General features: G+C 42.3%; 1 protein-coding gene across 3 annotated transcripts in view; it reads right to left on the bottom strand.

Annotated features, from left to right (window-relative positions):
• The window catches only part of acsf3 (acyl-CoA synthetase family member 3), a 44593-nt gene that overhangs the window by 1791 nt on the left and 18857 nt on the right, over positions 1-23945 (bottom strand). Inside the window, exons 6-10 of one of the 3 annotated variants that reach the window (XR_014596401.1) lie at positions 20125-20222; positions 19688-19814; positions 6124-6258; positions 5619-5730; positions 1396-1688 (exon numbers count right to left, since the gene is read on the bottom strand). Coding sequence is in view for 2 of the 3 variants with exons in the window: in XM_083999885.1 (XP_083856011.1) it covers positions 1574-1688; positions 5619-5730; positions 6124-6258; positions 19688-19814; positions 20125-20222 (587 nt within the window). In the remaining variant the exon portion in view is untranslated. Of the gene's footprint in view, positions 1-675; positions 1689-5618; positions 5731-6123; positions 6259-19687; positions 19815-20124; positions 20223-23945 lie in introns of those variants that run through there. The other 2 variants (XM_083999885.1, XM_083999884.1) reach the window with 2 other exon arrangements.

The raw sequence follows: 23945 nt of genomic DNA, 5'->3' as shown, positions 1-23945 counted from the left end.
CGCCAGCACTCATTCAAAAGGAGTCACAGTCAAGTTGGTCCCGGTGCCACTGCAATCTGTTTTGACTTGTGATGAAGACAGAAGAGGCGAAGTATTGGAGAAATGGAGATGAGAAAGGATGAGAGGTGAGAAGAGCGAGCGGAGCGCGAGGGTTAGTCAGATGGAGTGCGGGGCATCCAGCTGCGGTGTTGTGCCTTGCTAGAGAATCCGCCTTCAGGCTCTCATCACACCTGTGTAACCACAGCTGCACAGACACACACATACATACATTCACACACATACATTTGTTCAGAGAAAACAAGTACAACAAGACTGTGGCTTGTGTAAAAGCAGCAAACTAAAATAACTCCAAAACACTTTTTAATTTGAATTTTTATAAAACTTTTTTTTTTTTTAATTTCCAGATAAACATTTCAAGTGTATCAGGGTGTGTTACAGTGTTGGGAAACTAATATTAACCATGTTTACTCAGCGATCACATTTCAATGCCTCTTTTTCTACCAACACATGCTCTTTCATTTTGTTTTCATTGCAGCTGTAATTAACTCTACGTTGTTGATTGTGGTCACACGACTCACGACAATCAAACTTCTCATTCTGTATTCTGTGATCACACCAAGACTTCACCAGTTAAAACATCTGAATATACTGACAGGAGTTTGGTAAAAAAAAAAAAAAATTACCAGTAGATTCTGCTGTGTTTAAGTATTTTCATTTCAACAGTTGAGCATCCTGTGCAGTAGGAGGAATTATTCATCAGGAACCAAAGCAGACTACACTAGCTGTTCCCATCTCATTAAGGCAGAAAGAAGAAGTGCATCCCACAGTTGTGCTGGGCGCAGACACTTCATAAACAAATAAATTGACTTTGAAGTAACTGTATCAAATCTTTCGTCCCAGTTCTGTACTATGTAGCCTACTAACTGTTAAAAAATCAACAGAAAAGCATCAAATTAGTTAGCAAAAAGTAATGTTTTTCCAATTAATTTTTACTTTCTAAGAGCTGTCACATTATTGTCTGTGATTTATTTACATTTTTTATCCATTAGGAGTCACTTTTGTCATGTTTCCAGAGTGACTGTACTACATTATATAAACCTGGTTATAATACGTACAGTATTATAGTACGAAAGTGGGATTTTGTTACAATTAAACCCTACAAAAGTGGGTCATATCAGGTTGTGTACCATTTAACAGTACTTAAAACTTCTTACATATTATTTCACATTAACATCCATGTAGTTTGACTTATAACCAACATTTTTCATGTCACTTAATAATGATTATAATAATTTCTTGGTGAATGCAGTTTTACATTTTGCTCTCCTAATGGATCTGTTTTTTTCTTGTTTTTTATTTTAATTGCATAATTAGCATTCAAAGTGATGGAATTACCTTGGCAGCAGCGTTTGTAGTTTGTGATTAAGGTACCTCAGAGGTTGAGGTCTCCGTTAATTTGTATTCCCTCTGCGCACCTGACAGCCATGTTTGTCTGATCTAAGCACCAGATGGGAACAGCCAGGAAGTGACCAGGAACCCGTGTGTAGTTACAATACATATGGACGCGGTCCAATCAGGGGAAGAAGTGTCGCAGGAGGTCCTTCTTGTTGACCTTGCCCATCTGATTCCTGGGGATCTCGTCCACCAGCTCCAGGCCCGTGGGGATGGTGTAGGGCGGCATGTGCTCCCTGCAACAGACGCCGTTAAATGTTAATACATTTGATGATGACTGTTTACTGCAGAAACACACAGAGACTAAACTAATACCAGCCTGCATGGGGACACGCTGCTGTCCTCCTGGGTCAAGGAAGGAAGGAAGGAAGGAAGGAAGGAAGTTAGGAAGGAAGGAAGGGAGGAAGGAAGGATAAAGGGATAGAAGGAAGGCAGGAAGGACAAAGGGAAAGAAGGAAGGAAGGATAAAGGGATAGAAGGAAGGAAGGACGAAGGGAAAGAAAGAAGGAAGGACAAAGGGAACGATGTGAGGAAAGAAGGAAGGGAAAAAGGAAGGAAAGACAGATGGTGGGAGGGAACAGATTGGGTCAAAAAAGAAGGAAGAAGTAAGGACGAAGGGAAGGAAAGAAGGGAGGGAGGATAAAGAGATAGAAGGAAGGAAGGAAGGAAGGAAGGAAGGAAGGAAGGAAGGAAGGAAGGAAGGAAGGAAGGAAGGAAGAAAGGAAGGAAGGAAGGAAGGAAGGAAGGAAGGAAGGAAGGAAGGAAGGAAGGAAGAAAGGAAGGAAGGAAGGAAGGAAAGAAGGAAGGAAGGAAGGAAGGAAGGAAGGAAGGAAGGAAGGAAGGAAGGAAGGAAGGAAGGAAGGAAGGAAGGACGAAGGGAAAGAAGGAAGGAAGGATAAAGGGAAAGAAAGAAGGAAGGAAGGCAGGAAGGACCAAGGGAAAGAAGGAAGCATAAAGGGAATGATGGGAGGAAAGAAGGAAGGGAAAAGGGAAGGAAAGATAGATGGAGGGAGGGAACAGATTGGGTCCCAAAAAGAAGGAAGAAGTAAGGACGAAGGGAAGGAAGGAAGGAAAGAAAGAAGGGAAAAAGGATTGTGGAAAGAAGGAAGGAAAGAAGGAAGGATGGAGGAAGTGAACAGATTGGGTCAATTTGACCCAGAAGGACAACAGGAGGGTTTTAACAGTAACGGATGCACAAATGTACGACACATGCAGATGTGCAACTACAGAAAAGGAAAAACAAAAACAAAAATAAACCAACAACAACAACAACAACTACAACAACTGCAAAACAAAGGCGAGCCCTGTGGCAGAGTAGTGGAGATAAGGAAAGAAATGTCCTTCATACACTCTGCAGCTCTCCTCCCTAATACCCACAATTCGCCTCCCAGACACAGACAATTCCCTTCGTACAAAACAATATAATCACTGTGAGATGAAATAAAAAAAACAAATAATAAAAAAGGGGAAAACAGAAGGCTGGGATAATTAAAAGTGTTTTATTTTTTTCAGCTTTTTAGTGTATGGTTGTTACGTCAAGTTCTGAAGCCCGGAGCTTTTTTTATTATCTTCTAACCTAGTTTGTTTGTTTGTTTGTTGGTTTGTGCGTGCATGCATGTGTGTGCGACTGTGCGTGCTTGTGGTGCGAGTGAGCATAATGACTCACACTGCCGCCATCAAACACCACTTTCAGCAGATGTCTCCGTCTCTCCGTCTCTCTGACTCAGTGAGTAAAGTGTGAGTGAGTATTTGTGCGTACATACATACATACACATCTCTGTAATGGGGGCTCTGCTCGTGTAGTGTAGTGTAGTGTCACCAGTTTCTCCGGGGCAGCAGCGTGTTTGTGTGTGTGTTTGTGCGTGATCAAGGCGGTGTGTGGGGCGCAGGGTGTGATGGAGATTGGGGCTGACAGCTGAAGCCAGGGCACTGAAGAGTGAGCATCCATCTACTTGTTTATGTCTCATTTTATCTCCCACTCTCTCCTCCACATCCTGGCCTCAGCAGCAGTGGGCTGTGTGCTGGCACTGCCTGTCCGCTGGCAGCACCCGTGGCTGGAAACACTGTGTATATCTGTGTGTTTTTAAGTGTGTGTGTGTGTGTCTCTGTGTGTGTGTGTTATCCAGAGTAACAGGCAGCAGTAGTAATCCACCATGCCGGACCAGCAGACCACAGCAGTAAGATCTAACACCCCCACACCATATGGAGCCCAACGCACACACACAAGCGCGCACACATATACTGAATTCAGAAATCTGAATAAATAATAGTGGTGAGCCATAGAAAGGTCAGTTTAAAGGACAAAAAGAAGGAGAAAAAGAAGGAAAAAAAAGAAGAAATCCATATTTTATAAAAAGCAGAGAGTAAAATAAAGAGAAAAGAGTAAGACAGAGGGATGCAAAGTGGAGCGATGCATGTATGTCACCGGCAACTGTCTGCGATACACAAAATAAACTCCACTGACATTTAGAGGGGGTGAAAAAAAAAAAAAAAAAAAACTGTTCGCCTGGAAGACAAAGCTTCCCGTAACAATCATTTGTTCGCTTCCCCCACATCTTCCTCTTTTTCATCTCCTGTCTTTCCTTCAGCTCCCCTCATTAGTCCGTCTCTGGCCTCTCTTTCTCTCACATCCTCTCCTATTGATCTCAAGACTTCAGGGCCAGTCGCTGGGGAGACGCGTGTCGAACTGCGGGGAGAGCTGCAGAGTGAGTCCACATTAGGGAGCCTTCATTTGTTTAGAACAGGACTGACAAAAAGCCGTGGAAATTGTCTGCTTGAATCACCGTAATAAGATGGGGATGTGTTTGCAGTTAATGGGTTACGGTGTTCCTTTGGCGTTTTGTTTTTGTGTGTTCAGGATGATGGATTGGTGGGAAGTTATTCAGGTCACAGTCTCCACTGGTGGTGCAGGTTGGAGTCCACCTGCTGCCACAAAGCACTTTTAAAGAAGGCAGGTGGTCCAGTAGTTAGTGACCTCACCCGCACTGTTTGTAGACCAACACACTGTGTTAAAAATAATAATAATAATAATAGAAATATGAAAGGGACTGCGCTGGTGTGGGCATGGTGTGTCTATTAGTAGCACATCCATTTCTTTCAGGTCTCTAATAGACACTAAACGTCTGCCCAGTGGTTTTTTTAAAGGTATAATGTGTAGGAAAACCCTCATCTAGCGGTGCGGTTGCATATCAGAACGTATTCTTGATGTTGCATTCACGTGAAATCGGGCAGACGTCAGACAGACAACAGACGCTGCATGTAACAGGATAAACAAGTGTCTATGTAAACAAGTGGACCGCCAGCACGAGGCAAAACAATACAGGCGTGACAATATGTTGTCATGGTGATGTCGTAATGTTTACCTGACCCACGTTTTACCGTCAGTGCCTCCGTCCTCCGTCACACTACACCGTGGTGACAGTTTTAACAGGCGCTACCTCAAAAACTTTCTCCCCGAGCCGACAGCTACGCTGAGTTTCCGTGGTTACCTACGGTCACGCTGCCACTCAACGTAAAAAATGGCGATGCAACATGGCAGCCTCGGTTCGGTGCGTCGCCCATCATATATTGATGATTGATTGTAACGACTTGTAACAACTCATTCTAAGGTACGATGAGAAAGCTTTCATTTGTATGCGGGTGTGATTTGACTATAGTGAAATACATATTTATGAAAGCAACATTTGATTTTTGCTAATAAAAAACCAAGTAAGTTACATACTGGGGCTTTAAACAAGGACAAATATGTCAAACACTTGTTTGCTTTATCTCATTAATTGCAGTAAATGGTGGAATTACGATGTTAACACATGTCCAAGCGACTCCACAGCTCGACCTGGAGTGTGAACTTGCAGGAGTTTAACTGCCGAATATAGCACATCGCTGGATGACACCGCAGCGTGTTGTGGCAAAAGGTGAATCATGTGTAATGTCACTGCAGGACAGAGCTGTGCAGGAAGAGTCTGCCTGCTGCCTCTCTGTGCCTCCGACTGAAAAATGAAGGTTTATGTCCCTGTATTTACAAGAATGAACAGAAAATGAAGCTCGTCGATAGAGAAAATCTTACCTGGAAAAGTTTATCATGAAATGACTTAAACATCACACTTTAAATAACCAACATGTAGTGAATATAAAGGAAACGTTATCCAACTAAAAGGTCACAGTACCTTGCCCAGGTCTTCAGCTCTGGCAGGGTCATACTCTGTCCCTTCTTCAGCTGCACCACCGCAGTGACTTTCTGACCCCAAATGGCATCTGGCGCTCCGATGACGGCCACATCTGCAAAGATAAAACCACGTGGATCAGACGTGTTCTTGTTGAGTCTCAGCTGCTCAAATTGAGTTCATCTTGAAGTGCAGAGCTGAAGAAATAGGACAGTGCCACATGTTTTGCTGCGTTGGCTCTGTGTGTGAGCACAATGGTGTAAAAACACAGAGTGGAGTTAAAAGTGCTGACTCTCATCTTTAAGTAAAAGGGTGTTTATATGCACATTAGGTGGAACAATCATAACCGTTTGTCAAAGGAAAACTCCTATTTCTTACTGCATTGTCTTCAACAGGGGGATTACACACCCGTTTAAAACATCCACAGGTCAAAATGTTGATGTTAAATTAGTGTGAGCGCTTCAGATCTCTGTCCCACTGACAGGCTGCAGATACAGATCAATCTCACCTATGATGTCGGGATGAGCCAGCAGGTGACGCTCCACCTCGAGTGCACTGATCTTGTAGCCGCCGCTCTTTATGATGTCGACGCTGCTGCGGCCCATGATCCAATACACACCCTCTTTATAGACCGCAGTGTCTCCTACAGCAGAAGACACACAAGGACAAAGAGGCGGATAATCAATGAGAGAAAAAAGAAAATCCAAGTCATGTTCTTGCGGCTCATTATTATAATTTTTTGGTTTATTAGGAGGTTGGAAAATATTATAAAAAAGGGAATTAATTAGTGTTTATTTTGTCTTTTTTTCTCTTTAATCTGGAAAAAAATATCAAACGGCTGCACAGACACTCTAGACTTTCACCATTTATTGTTTCTAAGTTACATTGGTTGTGCATGGCCAATGTCCACACATGAATGCACACTTATTTTACACACTTATTTTCTATTACAAGAAGAACGCTCTGAGCTGTGCTTACCACAGGACAACCCGTCTTACTCTAAATCAGTGGTTCCCAACCTTTTTTGGCTCCTGACCCCATTTTGACATCACAAATTTCTGGCGACCCCGCGACCAAGTGCAGTCACGTTATCGCCATCAATCAAGATGCGTCAGCTCAGATATTTTTATATGCTGCATTTTATTTGAACTCGATTTATATTTGAGAAAATGAAAGTATAGATACGGTTGTTTAAGATTGTGTGTGGTGTTTTTAATCAGAATTTTAAAAAGAAGTTAAAAAATATATTTTTATCAGTAATTTTTTAAAATCAATTCCTAGACATTTCAGGCGACCCCATTTGAATTTCAGGCGACCGCACATGGGTTCCCGACCCCAAGGTTGAAAAACACTGCTCTAAATGGCTATGAACGGTTTTCTGCAGCAGAAACAACAACAACTTTTGGGTCTCTCTTGAATACAACTGGATAAAGAACAACATATACACACACAGCCTTCATACAGCACACACCCCTATCGCCTTTATGACCAGATACAAGAAGTGTAGAGCAACTATAGTGGGTTGAATATAGGGTACATGAGAAGGTACGTGAGACAGAAGAAGTCAGAGTGCAGTGGATAGATGAGTTTCTACCTACATCCTCCAGACACACACCATCTCACACACCATCTCTCTCCCTCACACACACACACAGAGACACACGGTTGTCTGGGGGACAGGTGTGGGGGAGGATGAGTACAGTATGTGGGATGAGGGGCTCAGCTGGGCCTGGGGATGACAAGCAGAGGAAATGGGTCAGTATGGATGAGTGGAGAGAGACAGAGGGAGAGAAAAATGGACATAGGAGGAGGAAAGGAGTGTGGAGAAGAAAAGAGGGAACAGGAAGGTGTCCTTTTGGATTATTACAGGTGGTGTGTCCACAGCTGGGCCCGAGCGGGGAAATGGATGTGTGTGTGTGTGTGTGAGTCAGTGTGAGTGTGTGACACTGCTGTGGTTTGGGTAGAGAGGTCAGTAAAGGTCAGGGATAGGTGCCGCAGCTGGAGTTACAGCACCAACTGAAGACATAGAGGACAAATACATCTGCACTGACTCTGTAAATTTTTATTTTAATATAAAACATAACGCAAAACATAATATTTTTGGTCGGTAGTCATTAAAGGAATCGTTTGATGCTTAATCACATTCTGCTGAGAGATCTGCTATCTCCCTTCTGGAGTCTTACTGAAGCTCTGAAGGAGCATTTCCACCATGTTAAGCTGAGTGTGTCTGCAGATACACCTGAAATATAGAATCAATAAATAAAAAATAAAAAAAAGCAAGTGGCCTTGCTTCACCTGGAATCAACACAATGAAGCATTACAGCAGAGAAGAACAGATTTCAATAGTGGTCTGTTTTTACTGCTACCCTCCTCCCGTCGCCCACTCCATCACTGAATCTCATTTGTCCCGTCTTCCTATCCTGTATCCCTCTATTCATTTTACATTTCATCCACTTTCTCAGCTTCTCCTACTCCAGTGTCAAACATACAAACACAGTCAACTATTTGTTGTTTTTTTATTCCCATCCTTGCCCTCCATTTTTTCCCCCAGTACGTCTGGAGCATCTCTCATCACATCTCCTGTTTCCCCTCTCTCCACCTATCTTCCCGTCTCCTCTTTCCCCTCTTGCCTCTCTGCCTCAGCATCAATAGAGGACCCATCTGTTCCCATACATCACGCACTTCATTTCAGTTTATTAGCTGGGATAAATCATAAATATTTCATTATACATCACGGGCGGCTGTCGCCTGCACACCGACAATTTATCACCGCTGCCCTCTCTGCCGGCTTGCCACGGCGGCTATAAGCTTTCCAGTCTATTAAACAAGATTGATACAGTGTGTAAATTTAGATATTGGGAATTTCTTCACAGACCACTGCTCTGCACTGATAGGCCGGGGTAACAGAGGAGGAGAGGGGAGGATGGAGGGAGAAAAAGGGAGAGGGGTGGGGGGGTGGTAGCGGAGCTTGGTTGGCTGTTAACACTACTAACAGGGTAGATCTCCTCTTTTGGACGAGCGGTGAAACAAAAAGTGCTGGAATAATTTGGTTACAGACACGAAGCTCTGTCAGCTTTTACAAATAAATATGTGGAAAGGAGCAGTTTATTCTCTCATTGATAAAGTGTGAAGTGTGTGGGTGTGTATGCACAATCTGAAGCAGATAAAAAAAACACCATAAGATGCGTCCACTTGGCTGCAAATGTTTCAGCGTGGAGTAAGGAAACGGCATCAAAGAGGCAACGCTCGACAAAAGGAGTGGAAAGAAACACTCAGGCAGCACACTTGAATTGAGTTTGAAGTACTTAAACAGGACTCTGACCTTGTCTCTTTGAGGGGAAGGAAATAACAAGGGATAGAACAACATGTTTGGAGAGAGACACAAGTGGGAATAGTGATTGTAGAACACAGACTGATAAAAGAGGGAAGAAGGGGGGGGATCGAAGATTGTTGGGAACTGTGTTACTATTGTAGGACACGCACACAAGCACACATACACAAGCTCGAACACATACACATATACATACTGTCTCTACACACTCACGCAGACACGCATGCACACAAACACCACTTTCAGGCATCAGAGACTCTCTGCCATTATGTGTTATGGCATTGGAGGCAGATATGGCCGAATGGCTTTCTTAATTAAAACGATAAGAAGCCTAATTGCACTGGGCTTTCATCTCATTCTGAGGCATTAAAGAAAGTGAAGTCACACAGTGTGAAAAAAAAAGAAATAAAAACAGATCAAGACTTTAACTGAGGATGGAGGGCAGAGAAAACTTCCATAATGTCTTTCAGAAAACAAGAAAATGACATTAGTTGGCTCTGCAGAAAATTTCATTCCATGACAGAATAATTGGCATTGCAGGAAATCATCACTACACACACACACACAAACACATTTTTAATCCATTAATTATCATTTCGTTAACAGGAACAACAACATCGCGCAGAGAAGTGTGATATCAACAGTTTTAATAATTCAAGCTGCAGCAATTTTTCAGAATGATGCAAAAATTGCTTTTTAGACAAATTCCTGCTGAAGTGTGAAGAATTTAACAAAAAATGATTGGTCTTCATTCTTACTGTCATATTGTTTTAAATGAGAGAATCTGCATTTCTGGCATTCCTGATATTTTCCTGGTAAACGAAGCAAAGCATATTGAAAAAAAATAGAGGGAAAAAAAATGACATTACTTGGCTCTGCAGAAAACAAAAATACAAATTGTCTGAGAATGACAATTGTGGATTAATAATTTATCATAAAACATTTTGATTCAGTGCAGCATAAAACAGCCACACAATATTTTATAAGCAATTAGATCTCAAAACATTCAGAGAAATGACAATCTATTAAAAATATTATACTAAAACTATTCACGTTTATGTTTTTTTTTTTTGTAAGGTTTGAGTTCTGTTGCTCTGGCAACAAGAGGTTTGTGACTGTTTCCTGTGAGATTGCATTGACCAAATAAGGCAAGGGCAGGTCAAAGACACACTAATTACTCAAGATGGCTCATTACAAGCTGCACAACTGATATGAAATGGTTAACACTTCCTGTGTGTGTCGGTGTGGTCGCCCATACCCCAATCTTGTGTGTGGAATGGATAAAGGTTGTCAGTAGAAGTGATATATTTTATATTTTTCTTCTGCTAACATTGGATATGTTCACAGCAAACAGTCATAGCATTACAGTTCCCGAGACTGTGTTGTTGAGACAGACAGGGGCAGATGTTGAACAAAGTTAATTTTCTCCTGATTTGTCCGTCTGAAATTTGCCATTTTAGTGTCAAAGTGTTCAGAAGAGATGTGGCTTCTGAAAAACGAGTCCAATATTTACTTTGGTGACTATGGGGTGAACAAATCGACTGTAATCTGTGCTCACGTTCACTTCTCCCATTGGAGTCAATAGACTCAAGACCTGCTGCTACTCATCTCCTAAAGGGGTGTGGGGGTAGTGGCCAAACCCACGTGACACAGACACGGCACCGTGTTTCTTAACCGTCTTTGGTCAAGTGGTGAGTCTGGGTGGGCGGGGCTTTGGGCATCACACAGTTACAGAAGCCCTAATGGCTCATTTTGAGGCACAGGCTCTAAATACAGGCTGTTTGCATTTCTCTGTGGACTGAGCACTTTGATACTTTCACATTATTTATGTAGCAGCTTGATCTGCTTTATTATCAAAAACAAAGTGGAAATCTCTTATACAGTATCAGACCTTTAACACAATTTTGATAGTGACAGTCTATCTAATATTTAGTTACTAAAACCAAGTGTGACATACTGAGATTGACGCTCAATTTGAACCCAGACTAGTCAGGTGAGATGCTCCTGGCTGCACCAGGCTGCTGGCGCTGAAACCATCAAACAAACTGTTTGCCTCTCTCGCTGAGTACCCACTCAACAAACACTCAGAGCTGGCAGGGAAGCAGCACAGGGGGCTCCACGGTGCCAGGCAGCGCCATGTCAGCACCGAAAATGTGAACTATCATTTGACAAGATTCAAAAGTAGCTGTGGGGGTTTGTTTATAATGTTTTTTTCTGCAAATCATTAATTGCTGTCATTCCTGTCTTCTGTATTCTGGCAACTATTCAAATGAGCCCAGGCACATAGACACAGACACAAAGAGTCTGGACAAGTTGCTTTTCTTAGACAAAAAAAAAGGGTGTATGTGAAAAGGGCAGCGCGTGACATATGACAAAGGCCAACACCACAAAAACACTTCAGCCCGCTGCCAGTAGCATCGCTGCTCGAGGTGTTGGAGAAGGAGAGAGGAAACTAAAAATACACCAAACCTGTTTTTGTGGAGGTGAAAGAAATCATCAGGACCTTCCAGTCCCCATAACATATTCCTGCTGTCACATGAAATAGATAGAAATAAGTATTATATGAGTGTTTGTAATTGAATGTGATTTATGCCTGACCTTGATCTAAGCACCATGTACTTGTTTTCTGTGTGCGCACCCCACTCAACCCGCGAGATGCAGCTGGAAAGTGCGCACTCTGACTGATTAAATAAAAACATGCCCACATTCACTTTATCATCTCACCCTGGCTTTCACTTACTGCACACTCAAACTCCAACTGCAATAGTTTATAAAAGTAAAAACACTTTTGTCCATGTGTAGAGTGTGAATTTAAAAAAAAAATTCAGTTTCAGATTCATGCATTAAAAATAATTACACAAACACAAATCGACTGATTCTGAAACCTTGTATTATTAAAGTGAAATAATAAATCAACATAATCAATACATGTTAAGTAGTTCCACATTAAAAGTGGAAATTTTTGAATGTTAATCCCTAAATAAAGCAGATGTGTCCTTACACTTCACTGACACTGAAGAAAATTTCTCTGGATGAAAGGAGTGGTATATAATTAAATATTCATTAATTTCCTGCAGAATTTGAAGGCTGGCAACATTTTCTTTTTTTTAATTGACTAAAAAAAAAAAAAAAAACCTGATCTGCACACGTCTGTGTTGCCATATCTGCTCTAAACACCACGGAGGATGAATCAAATGAAAAATGTCTTCATACTGTAATGTAAAATCAGATACAACGCTTTAAAGGGCAACTACGAAGGCCGGTCACTTTTTTGCTGTTTTGGTCGCTCTTTTCTCTAGGTAGCTCCCCCTACAGTTTCGGAGTGCATATTTGCAACATCATAAAAATGTACAGATTACTTAATCTGAACATTTACAGATTATGGGACATGTTTGTGTCGTAAAGCAGACCACAATGTTTCTTTGTGAGAGGCTGATCTTGCAAGGTTGGTTTTTGGCCAAGATGTTCGAAATTCTCCCTGTAACGAGTAATTTAACCATCACAATTATCTGAAGCTGTTAAATTAAGGTGCAAATAAAAAAAATACAAATCTGTCTAAAAACATAAACCTCCAGCATGGTGAGTAAATGATATTCCTTTAGGCTGCATCTCTAACTGCAGTAAAACCAAGTTAGTCTCAAACCATTTATTTACTCCTCAAGGTGACATTTTGAAATTTACAGCAAACTTCTGCGTTCACTATTGACAATAAGCATGCAATCCACAAAGCCACAAATATGCTTTGACACAACATTTCATTGAATACACTCAACTACAGCGTGGATCTCTGTTTGACATCTCTGCACAAGGTGTTACAAACCTTTTCATTCCTGACTGAACAGTTTCTATGATTTCAGTTTTACCCTCAGACAAAAAACTCAGGAGTGTTTTCAGACACAAAATGTGACATTTTACAAACACTATTTGACCGTCGTGTTATGTTTATGCATGCCTCCCTCCGCACTGGCATCGCTGAAGTGTTTAAAGTGAGCCTGATGAGGAGATGGAGAAGGTACAAGTGGTGTCACAGTCTTTCATCCCATTGAGCACAACCTAAACTCTCACACCGAGGGTTAACGCTGAGTGCCCTCCATCGCCGCCGAGAGGAGAGCCTTATCCGAACAAAGACGCCAGAGGTCTAAATGCGAGTCATGCCTCTTCTCAGAGTGACTGTAAACACTTAGCATATATGAATATTAATGTTCCACATTAAAGCCCTGATGCCTAGATGGAAGAGTTAATGAGGATAAATAACAGACAGCCAAGCAGTGAAATCTCGGCTCTGACATTATTTATCATCCTTAACTTTTGTCACCGCTCCTTTTTTAGTAATTAATATCGTACAAGAAAGCACTTTGCACTTGGATGAGTGATCTAATTTGTTTAATATAATGCAATTAAAGGAGCGTGAATTGCTTTATGTTAATGTTACTGATTATATTCCTTGCTGGGTTGCCTCTCCAGCAGCAGATAACAAGCTGAACTTGTGGATTGATGTCTGTCTCAGATCTGTCATGTTCATCAAGAAAACCACTTAGCTGCTGTTTACATGGCCGACTCTGCACCGCATCACGCACATCTGAGAGTCAACCATGGACTCCAGAGAACAGCGGGTGATAATGAAGTCTGAATACTGAACAATCGAGATATTTAAACTCAGATTAGTTTTAGCTTTTGTACTTTTTGAAATCGCACTCTCTTTTGTGTCTTTGCTTTTGACCTGAGCCGATGAGTATATGACGGAGGAACGCAAGGAAAAGCAAACAAATAAAGAAGAGTAGCGGTAAATAGAAAGTTCTTTCTTTCAACTAGAAAATCCTCTTCTCTTTAAAATGTTTTCTGCAGGAAAGCAGCCAGAGCACAAAGTGGCAGCTGCTTCAACAGTTTGATAAGAACTCCTGGAGTTTAACCAGATTTGCCCTCAACCTGTGTTAATAAAAACAGGACCACCATGTGTTGACACCTTTGCTGTAAATGTTACAAGGATGGTTGGTTTTGCACAAAGCGCTGTGAGGCTGGGGTGTCGGTGAGTCCCACAGGGAGCGCTGACATTGGAGTTAGGAGGACACGATGTGACTGGGGGTGAGATATGACATTGGCAACACAAGGGAGCGATGGGAGGGAAGAGGGGAAGAGGAGAGCACAGCTGGGAGCGAGAGAGACATCCACAAATGACTAGTGATGGCTCTGCAGGATATGAGCCATAGGTCTGTCCCTCTGTCTGTCTGTGGGTCTGTCTATCTGTGTGTGTGTCGCCGCAGACCTGCAGCTCACCTTTACAGCTGGGGTCACATCCCTTTTACAGCCTGTCCGCATGGAAACGGGTCTCAATGAGTCTGCATGAGTGTTTTTTTCGTTTCAGCACGGTTCCCAGAGTGGGAAAATGTCAAAATGTCGCCCCAGCGTTTTCGTGCAGACACCCAAAACAGATCTTTTGTGAAACGAAGATGTCATACTGTACCCTCCATCTCTCTACAGTAACCTGTAACCTGAGCCACATCACTGGACGTATACAGTAGAGAGCCGAAGCGGAAGTGGATTAGAAGCTCGCCATGGGACCTCAATCCGGAAAAAATCTCCACGTAAGTGAATGGAAGTCAAAATTTTATTTCGTGATCTGATTGAATTGTGTCATGAGAAAAATATCTCACCTTAACCTGTTTAAAACATCGCGTTTCATGCCAATAAATCAGCAGTTTGTCGTAAAACGGCACCGGAAGAATTTATTTTGTGACGCCCTACGCGGACGACACGGGAAAGGGCGGCATTTGGTGTGACGTTACCTACGCCACCTGTAGTCTTTCTGGTTACGGATTTTTGGAATTTTATTTTCTAATAGTTTTTTTTTTTTTTTTCCGGAGGCCTTTTTTTTGGACAGGATAGTTGAGAGAGACAGGAAATGGGAGGCAGAGAAGGGGGGGATGACACGCAGGATAGGGCCGCTCGATGTGGGATTTAATTCTTAAAAGGAGATTTTTTCCAAATTGATGAGGTCCCACGGTGAGCATTACTTCCTGCTTCCGCTTAGGCTGTCTATACAGTCTGGACGTAACGTAACAACAACAACGGCCCACTGCTGTCTGCTCCCTCGGACACTGCAGCTATATCACGGCCATTAAATCATCATCGATCATCATATTTACACTGACATGACTCCCGGCCACCATTTAATCGACTCATAACTCTTAGAGTTTGAATATGGCGGGCAAGCTTTCCGTCTTCTTCTCTGTTTTTGGTGTTTTCTTTGGCTTTTCATACTACGTAGGTTGTTGATTTTTATGTGCACAGATATTTTATCTGGGGTGGACAGTCTATTTATTTATTATGTTTTATTGTGTTTTTTATCTTTAGTATTTTTGCCTTTTTAGTATGTTTTATGGTTTTTATTTTACTGTACAACACTTTGGAAACCTTTGTGTTTATTTAAATTGTGCTTTATAAATAAAGTTTACTGCTAAACTGCTTCCCTATTTCCTGTCTCTCTCTCGACTGTGCTTTCCATTAAAGCCAAAAAAGCCCCAAAAAATATACAAAAAAAAGAAAGAAAGAAAAGATTCTGTAGAAAACTTTTTTTAAATAAACAAGAAAAAGATCATTTTGGGTGAATCTCCGTTTCCGTGTGGACAAGGCCTTTAGTCACATGCAACGAGCAGACTCAGGCGACCTCACACGTCCTCGCACACATTCGCAATCGAACGCTTTTCAACACTCATGCACCAACGCTGACCCAAGTCCTTGCAGTCTTGTCAACTTTGGCAGACAGACTGCAGTGTGGAGCACAAAGAGAGCTGAAAGAAGGTGAGACAGAGGCCAGTGTGCTCTGATGTGTTTGTGAAGATGAGTGATATAAGAGCAGCGCTGAGGAGAAGGTGACAGCTTCCCTATATTGCTGCCAGTCATGCTGCGCAGCACCTTTGCAGCAGTGGAGAGGACGCGTCTGACCAGCTGTGGACTTATTGATTTAAACTGTCACACTCACTCTCTGCTTGGTACTCTCCCTTCTTTGCTTTATTTTCTTCAAAGGCTTTATCTTCCATTCTGTGTCAGCCTCACAGTATAAGCAGTATAACCTGATGTTTTCCAATGCAATAGATTTTAAACCTGTGTTTTTGTTGCAGCTCTATATAATTTAGTTCTTCTGGTGCTGAAGCTGTGAAATAATAACCATACAATCTTTGCAGGGAACTATATTTAATCTAGGTGCAGTGTCTTTATAACACTGCACACTGTTGTGCCCTGGCTGCAGTAGATCTAAAGAGGCAGCAGATATAGCTTTAAACATACGGGGGGAACTTGTTCTCTATTCTAAGTGTCTCAGCTAAAATGTTGGTACTGAACTCAAGTCAGAAGCTCGTTTGATAAATGGCAAGTGGACTTTCTTGCCCTGAGTTGGGTCTCTCAGGCTGCATACAAATCCTGCCCACTACCCTTCAACTGGAAGACTGATGGAGAGCTGCAGCCGGGATGTGAATGGTGCTTATGAGGCACTATTCAGGGCAGGGAAGTCCCTTCAACACTTCACTCTGGAGTCAAGTTGGTGGATGTGTGGGCGCTTGCAGAGACCTTATTATCCTTAAATTAAACATTTAGAATTTGTTGAAAAGGTTAACTCGCATCATTTTGACAGCACTGGTCCAAAAAAAACTAGAAGTACATCCCTGAAAAGCACCTTTCATTTTCCCTGCTTGACCTTAAGGTCAGATCCTGGAGGATGTCAGGGAAAAAAATGGACACAAAAACCTTTGGTGGAAGGTGACAAGAGATCAACCAGGAGTTAGCGAGTCGGAGCTGGAGTGTGAGGTTGAGAGAGAGGTGGGGTGTGAAGGAGGGAGCAGGTGTGAGGGTAAAAAGGGTAAGAACGTGAGAGGGGAGGCAGGAAGCTGAGGAGAGGGTTAAGTGCAAGAAAAAAAAAACTGTCTAACACCCGACATCCCACCCCCGCACGACACACACACTCAGACGGTGTGTGTGTGTGTGGACAAGAGAAACACATCTGGGAATAAACTGCATGTGTCTCATTGTGCATATAAAGTTGTTGTGAAGTGGGATTAGCTGCTGGTACCACTTATTTATCTTTATTATATTGTTTCTTCTCTGTAAATTCATGATTTTCTAAATGTCCCACAGGGTATTTCAACAATCCCACAGGTTTATATCATGCAACAACAACTTTGTTTTTGAGAAGTTTTGTTTTTTTCTGTAACTTCTGTGCTGTATGGTAGATGACACATCTCTACTTATATCAATATTCATGAGTCAAGCACCGTCATAATGTAGAAGAAGCGAAGTCAGATACATGAGTCAGCGGCGCTGCGGGAAATGTTTCCTGTTGTAACCGGGAGCAGAACACTTCTGCAAAATTAATCCACCACTGTGCAGGGATAGAAAAGTAAAACTGATATCAAGGAGGAGTTTGACATTTTAAGAAATACACTAACTTCCTATTTTCTTGCTGAAGTGGGAAGATTGATACCATGGTAACTATGAGGCTGGAGCCGGCAGCCCCTTCACTTAGCTTAGCATAAAGATTAAATTAACTCAAAAACACACCCAACAGCACCTCTAACGGGTTTTTATCTTGTTTGTTTAACCTGTGCACAAACCAAAAGTGTTATATTCTGGAGCTGTGACACAGAGGTATTGATTGTGTGATCATTTTGGAGGGTATAATCTGTGTGCTGCAGCTGAACTGCTTTGTGTTATACTGAGAGGTAATTCCTATCATTTTGTCCTTTTCATTCATATCAATGAGGTCAGACGAAACAACAACAGAGACACCTCTCTTTATACAGCACCACAGGTTGAATCCTTAACACTGTTTCGATACAAACTTCAGATTATAACCTTAAAGGGATAGTTTAACATTGGTTTCCCTCATCAAACTCATCAAATACACAATCCAACAACTCCAAAACGCTCTGGTGGACAAGTTGTGACCTGCACATTCACCACGCTATGAGATAATAACAGAACATTACGAGACAGAGTTGTTTTAGAGGCAAATTCATGCAAAACTGCTGATGCACGTTCCTATCGGGGGCAGTTTTTCAGCAAGCAGTCTCTGCATTTACCTCAAAAACAACTCTGTCTGGTAACGTTCTGTTATTATCTCATAGCGTGGTGAATGTGCAGGTCACAACTTGCCCACGAGAGCGTTTTGGAGTTGTTGGATTGTGTATTTGATGAGTTTGATGAGGGAAACCAAGAAATTCCCATGAGCCTCCGTAGCGTAGCTCTGAGCAGCTCACGGTTCTGCTCTGCCGTTCTAAAAACAGCTTGCACCGACAATTAAGGGTAACAAACCTATTGCTATGACTATAGGGATTATGGCAATAGGCCAATTTGCCAAAAATGTTGAACTATCCCTTTAATGCAGGCTATGAGTCACTGCAGGACTGTTGCATTAGACAGGATTAGTTTTAGCGTGGTGTACCTAATAAACTGACAACTCAGTGTATCTGTGTGAGTTTAACTTGGCATCAGGGAATACAGGCAGGTGGGTGGGCAAGGGACATGTTTGATAGCTTCCTATAGTGCAGTCCTGTGTGTGTGTGTGTGTGTGTGTGTGTGTGTGTGTGTGTGTGTGTGTGTGTGTGGCTTGAGGGACCGGTCTGTGGGGAGCTGATTGCGCGGGCTCTCATTATGTGGCCAGTGGCTGTAATGGAGTGTGACAGCAGCGTGCTGTGCTCTGGATCTCTGTCCTTCCAGCCTGCAAAGCCAATTAAACACACTCTGCCCTGCTCTCCCACTGCCTCGGCCCGCTTCGCTCTCCATCACTCCCTTTTCACCCCCCCCCCACCACACACCACACACCTACCCCCCCTTTTCCACCACCATCAGCTTCCCCATCCCTACCTTGTCCGTGCCCATCCTCTCTGGGGGCCGTACATGCCAGCCTTTGTAGCTGACTCTCTCTAACCCCTCCACCAACACGTCTCCGAGCTCAGCACTTCCAGCTCTTTCCTCGCACTTTTCGCTCCCGGCTCTTATTTCCTGTCGTCTACATAACAATTCAAAAGCTCCGATTGCTTCTGTCCTCCCTCGTGCACCCCTCGGCCTCCCTCCCGCGCCAACCTAACACCTGTCTGCTGGTGGTTCTGCAGTAAAGCGGGGCTCCTTTTGGGAGTCTGGCTGCAGGGGGAGAAAGCCTCTGATGACAGCTTCCCTCTGTGCTACCACACACACACACACACACACACACACACACACACACACACACACATACACACACACAAACTCACATACACTAAAGACAGGGAGAGAGGGAGAGGACGAGCTGGAGAGCAATACTCGGTTCCTCAAGACCCAGAGCAGTCATAACCACTTAGGAGGAAAAATGCCCTGCAGCATGAAAAACACACAAAGTCCATTTATCACTCCCTCATAGTCCCCCAAAATGTGCACACACACACACACACATACACACAGTACAGATATACTCAATTTGTGTGTGTGTGTGTGTGTGTGTGCTTCCTTGACTGGACTTTTTTTTCTAAGTGTTTAAAATCAAGCTCTGAAAGTGCCGTCTGCAGCTCTGACGCAAAAATCTTTCAACATCTTTCCTCCTCCCGTGAATCCCTCTGACAGCAGCACTCATGTAGACGCAATTAGTGGCAGAATTTACTTCCTCCAAGGGAATGTGTGTGAATGTGCGCGTGCATGTACGGCGATGAAGTGTGAGTTAAGAGAAATGGGAGGAAGAGGAGGAGGAGGAGGGAGAGGAAGAGGGAGGGTTTGGTACCTGTTTTGAACCAGCAACCGTCAACGAAAGACTCTGTGGTCTCCTGAGGCTTGTTCCAGTACTCCTTAAAGACGGATGGACCTCGTACCAGGAGCTCGCCCTCTTTCCCCTCCAGACCCGGACACACCTGAGGGATACAGAGATAATGGTTTACAAGACCGTTTAAAATAGATTTAATTAGGCTTAAACGTCTGTCTAGTCGATTACTGGGTGATAAGAGACAAAAGATGCAGGACAGCAAATGATAAATTGAATCTAATCTACATGCAGAGTTATAAAATATTGCAATTACATGCATAAATATGAAGTTACAATCTTTATCCTGGCTTGTGCAGTAGATTTCAGGTTTTTGAAATCAAAATAAAAGGCACTACTTCTTGACATATTTCCATTTTTTCATCTGTAATTATCTCATAACCTATTAATTAGTCCATTACCCGTGTGTTTCTGTGATCGCCCTCCGCAATCGTGGTGTTGGTTGTGTTATTCATGACGATCCGAACCTCCACGCTGGGAAGTGGCGACCCCACAGCCCCTGTCGACAAATCAAGCACAAACACACACAGAAGAAACACATGAGTCCAGATTGAAGCTAAGAGGATGGAGTGATTTTTGTCCTTTTTTTTTTTGTCTTTGACCGACAGAATTTGAATGATTTTGGCCACAGTCAGAGTGCTTCTCTTCCAAGATGGCATTAACCTCCATCTGCAGGGCACAAACGGTCACTAAATGGTTTGCTGAGCTTGTAAAACATTGTAAACCAAAAGCCCATTCGTCTCAGTCGCCATAAGTCGGCTTACTTTGGCTGCGATGGGGGGATTTCTGTGGAAATACCTGATGCAGCTGTTTCCACCAACATCCAAGTTAACCTTAAAATAAAATAAACTATTTCTGGACATTTGTCTTTAGACTCTTAAAAACAAACACCAAGGCCTGGAATACACTTCAGGGCATTGTGATCTACAAAGTGTATTGATTTCCCAAAGTCGACCTAAAATTCACAGTATCGTTCTCAGTCTTTGCTTTCGCACCAATTTTACACTTAACAAGTCTAAGCTTCAGTCTGTTACTCCCCACTACTGCTAAGTGCTTGACAAGGCTCTTTATTGCAGCACAGCGTCATAAAAATGTTTTAACTGAGCTGACCGATTATGAAACACAATAAGAGCCGAGTGTCAAAAACAGCGTGCTGTTCGTAGCTGTGAGCTGTGCTAATATTTAAGTGAAACTATGAATAAGAAACGTGTTAAGAGGAACGTGCGACGATCTGAAAATGAAGTGACACACACCTTCAGCCTCCATCTTTGTGTGAGTGTGAGTGTGACCTCCTGGGTTAGTAATTATAGCAAGTGTACAAAGGTGCTACATTTCTGTGTGTGTGCGCGTGCATGTGAGTGTGTGTGTCTAAGGTGTATTATGTCATTTCACAGACCACTGCTCTCCCAATGAAGAGCAGGTCAGGTCCCAATTAAAGAGCGATTCTCTCACTTCATATTGATCTAATCCACTCCACTCCTGATTGGCAATGTCTATCACACACACTCCATCACCTGCTCTCAGTCCCGCAGGGGAAAAAAAAACAACTGACCGTAAAAGTAACTAGACTGTTACACTCAGTATGGAGGGGAGGAGGGAGGAGGGGGGGGTGATAACAAATACAATTCAGCCACAAGGTTGCACAAACTGAACATTGGCAAGTTAAAGCAACAGAGTGGACACTGTGAACAAGGTTAATTGAGACCTGGAGTGCAAAGTGTCTCTGGAATCTCACTTTCATTAGAGTCATAGCACAGGGAACAGATTGTATCAGGTTCAGCTACGACTGCAGCTGCAGGACGTTCAGTGGCTTCACTAAGCAGAGTTAAGCTTCATCAGAACTGCAGTCCAACAGCTTCAGACTGGACCGGAGGACAGTGAGTGTCCAACCTTATCTGTAACTTTCATTCCATCATTGGTCTGAGCCAAGAGCTGAGAAATGAGTTTTTGAATTTCTCTCTCTGGCCATCTTTGGTCTTTTTGTTACACCAGATCTTTCAAATCATGTAGAGTCACTGGAAACTGGAATGGATAGAATAAACAGAATAAACTACAAAATCATCTTTTAAATCTCTCTAAAAAAACTAACAATAAATTAAAACTGTAACAATATTTCTTCAGACTAGAGCAGATAAGAGAATAAAGAGAATATTCAGCAGTGTTGCATGTGCAATGTTCACATGCATGAATGAAATAACCCAACTGCCCTTTAGAGCACACCTGGTAAATTAGAGATTACCACAATTAAAATGCAATTGAAAAATGTAAATTTGTTTCCTATAATCATGGTTAAGAGAAGTAAACACATGACTCTCCTCCCTCAGTGACAAAATCCATTAACTGTTCGACACTGCACACACCTCTGTGCTCCTCTATCATTTTGTTTTCTCTCTGTTGCATCAGTTGCTTGAGAAACTTTGGAGACTTTCATCGTCCTGGTGCCAGTGATTCAGCAGGATTGAGTGTCGTTTTGAAGAGCGGGGGCAGGTTATAAATGCTACACGCTGGACAGGGAAAGAGCCAGAACGACAAAAGCTCCAGAAAGGATTTCTCCACAGTTACTCCTCTGAGACGCTCTTAAAGGTCTACATCATTTTTGGCCGTCAAATGACATAAAACTTTGGGAGGATGACATCTGGAGGAAGGCAGGCTCAGGGCTGGAAGGAGAGAGGCTGTATGTGAGGTAATGATGAGACAGGAAGAAGTAGGAAACACTAAGGCCCTGTTTACATGACAACACTCATGGGTGAAAATTACAAAATATTTTATCGGAGGTGCCTTTTGCTTAGATGGCGACGGCGTTTTGGGGGCTTAAGGGGAGATACTACAGGCAAAAACACTGTTTTTTCATGCACTGATCAATTTTGAGATTTTGGGCTATTTTCCTTCCATGACATGTATTCAGAAAAGTCAAAAGAAATGGTAGAAAATCCAAATTAAGGTTTTTATTTTACTTCATTTTGTCTCTTTCGTTTGTAGATTTCTCCTAAATTCACCAAAAGTTAGCAGCTACTGTGAAATACTGCGCTGTGCATGTTGTCTGACCCATGTCATGTCAGTTATCTCTCTCCTTGAACAATGATGAAGGCTCCAAAAATGGTAATTTCCTCCGTATCCGCAAACAATCATAAAAGTACGATTTATATTAACAATCTATGGAATTTTACAGTACAAGTCTTTAAAGGTCGTTTTCTCAAAATTAGTTTTTCCTCAGACTCTGAGCTAGAAATCTCCACTTCAGCAGCACTTACAGACACCAAACCTTCCAGTTTTATTTCTATTCATACAACATTTTATTCCTAAAAACATGGCGAAATTAGATTTTTTTTTTAGGGCTGGTGACAGTATTTTCTCTTTTACAGAATGAAAAAAAGAGATATTCAAAATCCCCTCTGTAAAAACTTCTGACTCTTATAATAAAACAAGAATTTTGAAAGTGGCTTTATCCATTGTTCAGATTTCAGTTGTGGAAATGTATGCAAATGAGCACATATTTCATTAGATATTGCCTCATTTACATATTTAAACATACAATTTGACAAAACTTGTAATACAAAAAATATTTGTCTTAATGTAAGTGATAAACTTGGGAAGTTTCATGGTGATAACTGTAAGTTAATTTTTTTTACCCTATTCATTTCCCCCCAAAAAACGCTCGTCTGAACGCAGAATAAAACTTGAGAACGCAACCCCACTTTTGGGTTCAGATCGTTTCCGTGTAAACAGCCTAATTCACATATGTACACCTCAGTGTAACAAGGGCAACATGACCTAGAAAGAGATACCGCTGTTAATCTGGAAAAGCTCGACAACTGTGTGATGCACAACAAAATCAGGCCAGTTAGATTATTAATACAATTTACCATCAGTGAGGTGTATAAAAAGCTGAGTTTTCTGCAACCTAGTTGGTAGAGAACAGAAAGAGAGTGAGTGAGTGTGTACGACAGAGAGAAAGAGAGAGAGGGCGACTCCACTCCTCCACGCTTCTGAGAGTGTTTCCTGCGGTTGCTATTGATCCATTTTAACCTACTTAAAGACAAGACAGGAACACACTGACTCAAACAGCCACAAGCTCATGGCTGCATACACTTACACCTAGGTACAAACACTCGTGCACATGAACGTCGTACACACACACACACACACACACGCACACGTCTCGGCGCTGCGATGGAAACATCAATAGAACCACAGACCTCTTGAAGCCATCCCTAATAATCAC

Source organism: Trachurus trachurus (genome assembly GCF_905171665.1).
Source record: "Trachurus trachurus genome assembly, chromosome: 3".
Taxonomy (NCBI): domain Eukaryota; kingdom Metazoa; phylum Chordata; class Actinopteri; order Carangiformes; family Carangidae; genus Trachurus; species Trachurus trachurus.
Note: the sequence above shows the minus strand (reverse complement) of the source record. Positions and strands in the feature narration are given on the sequence as shown.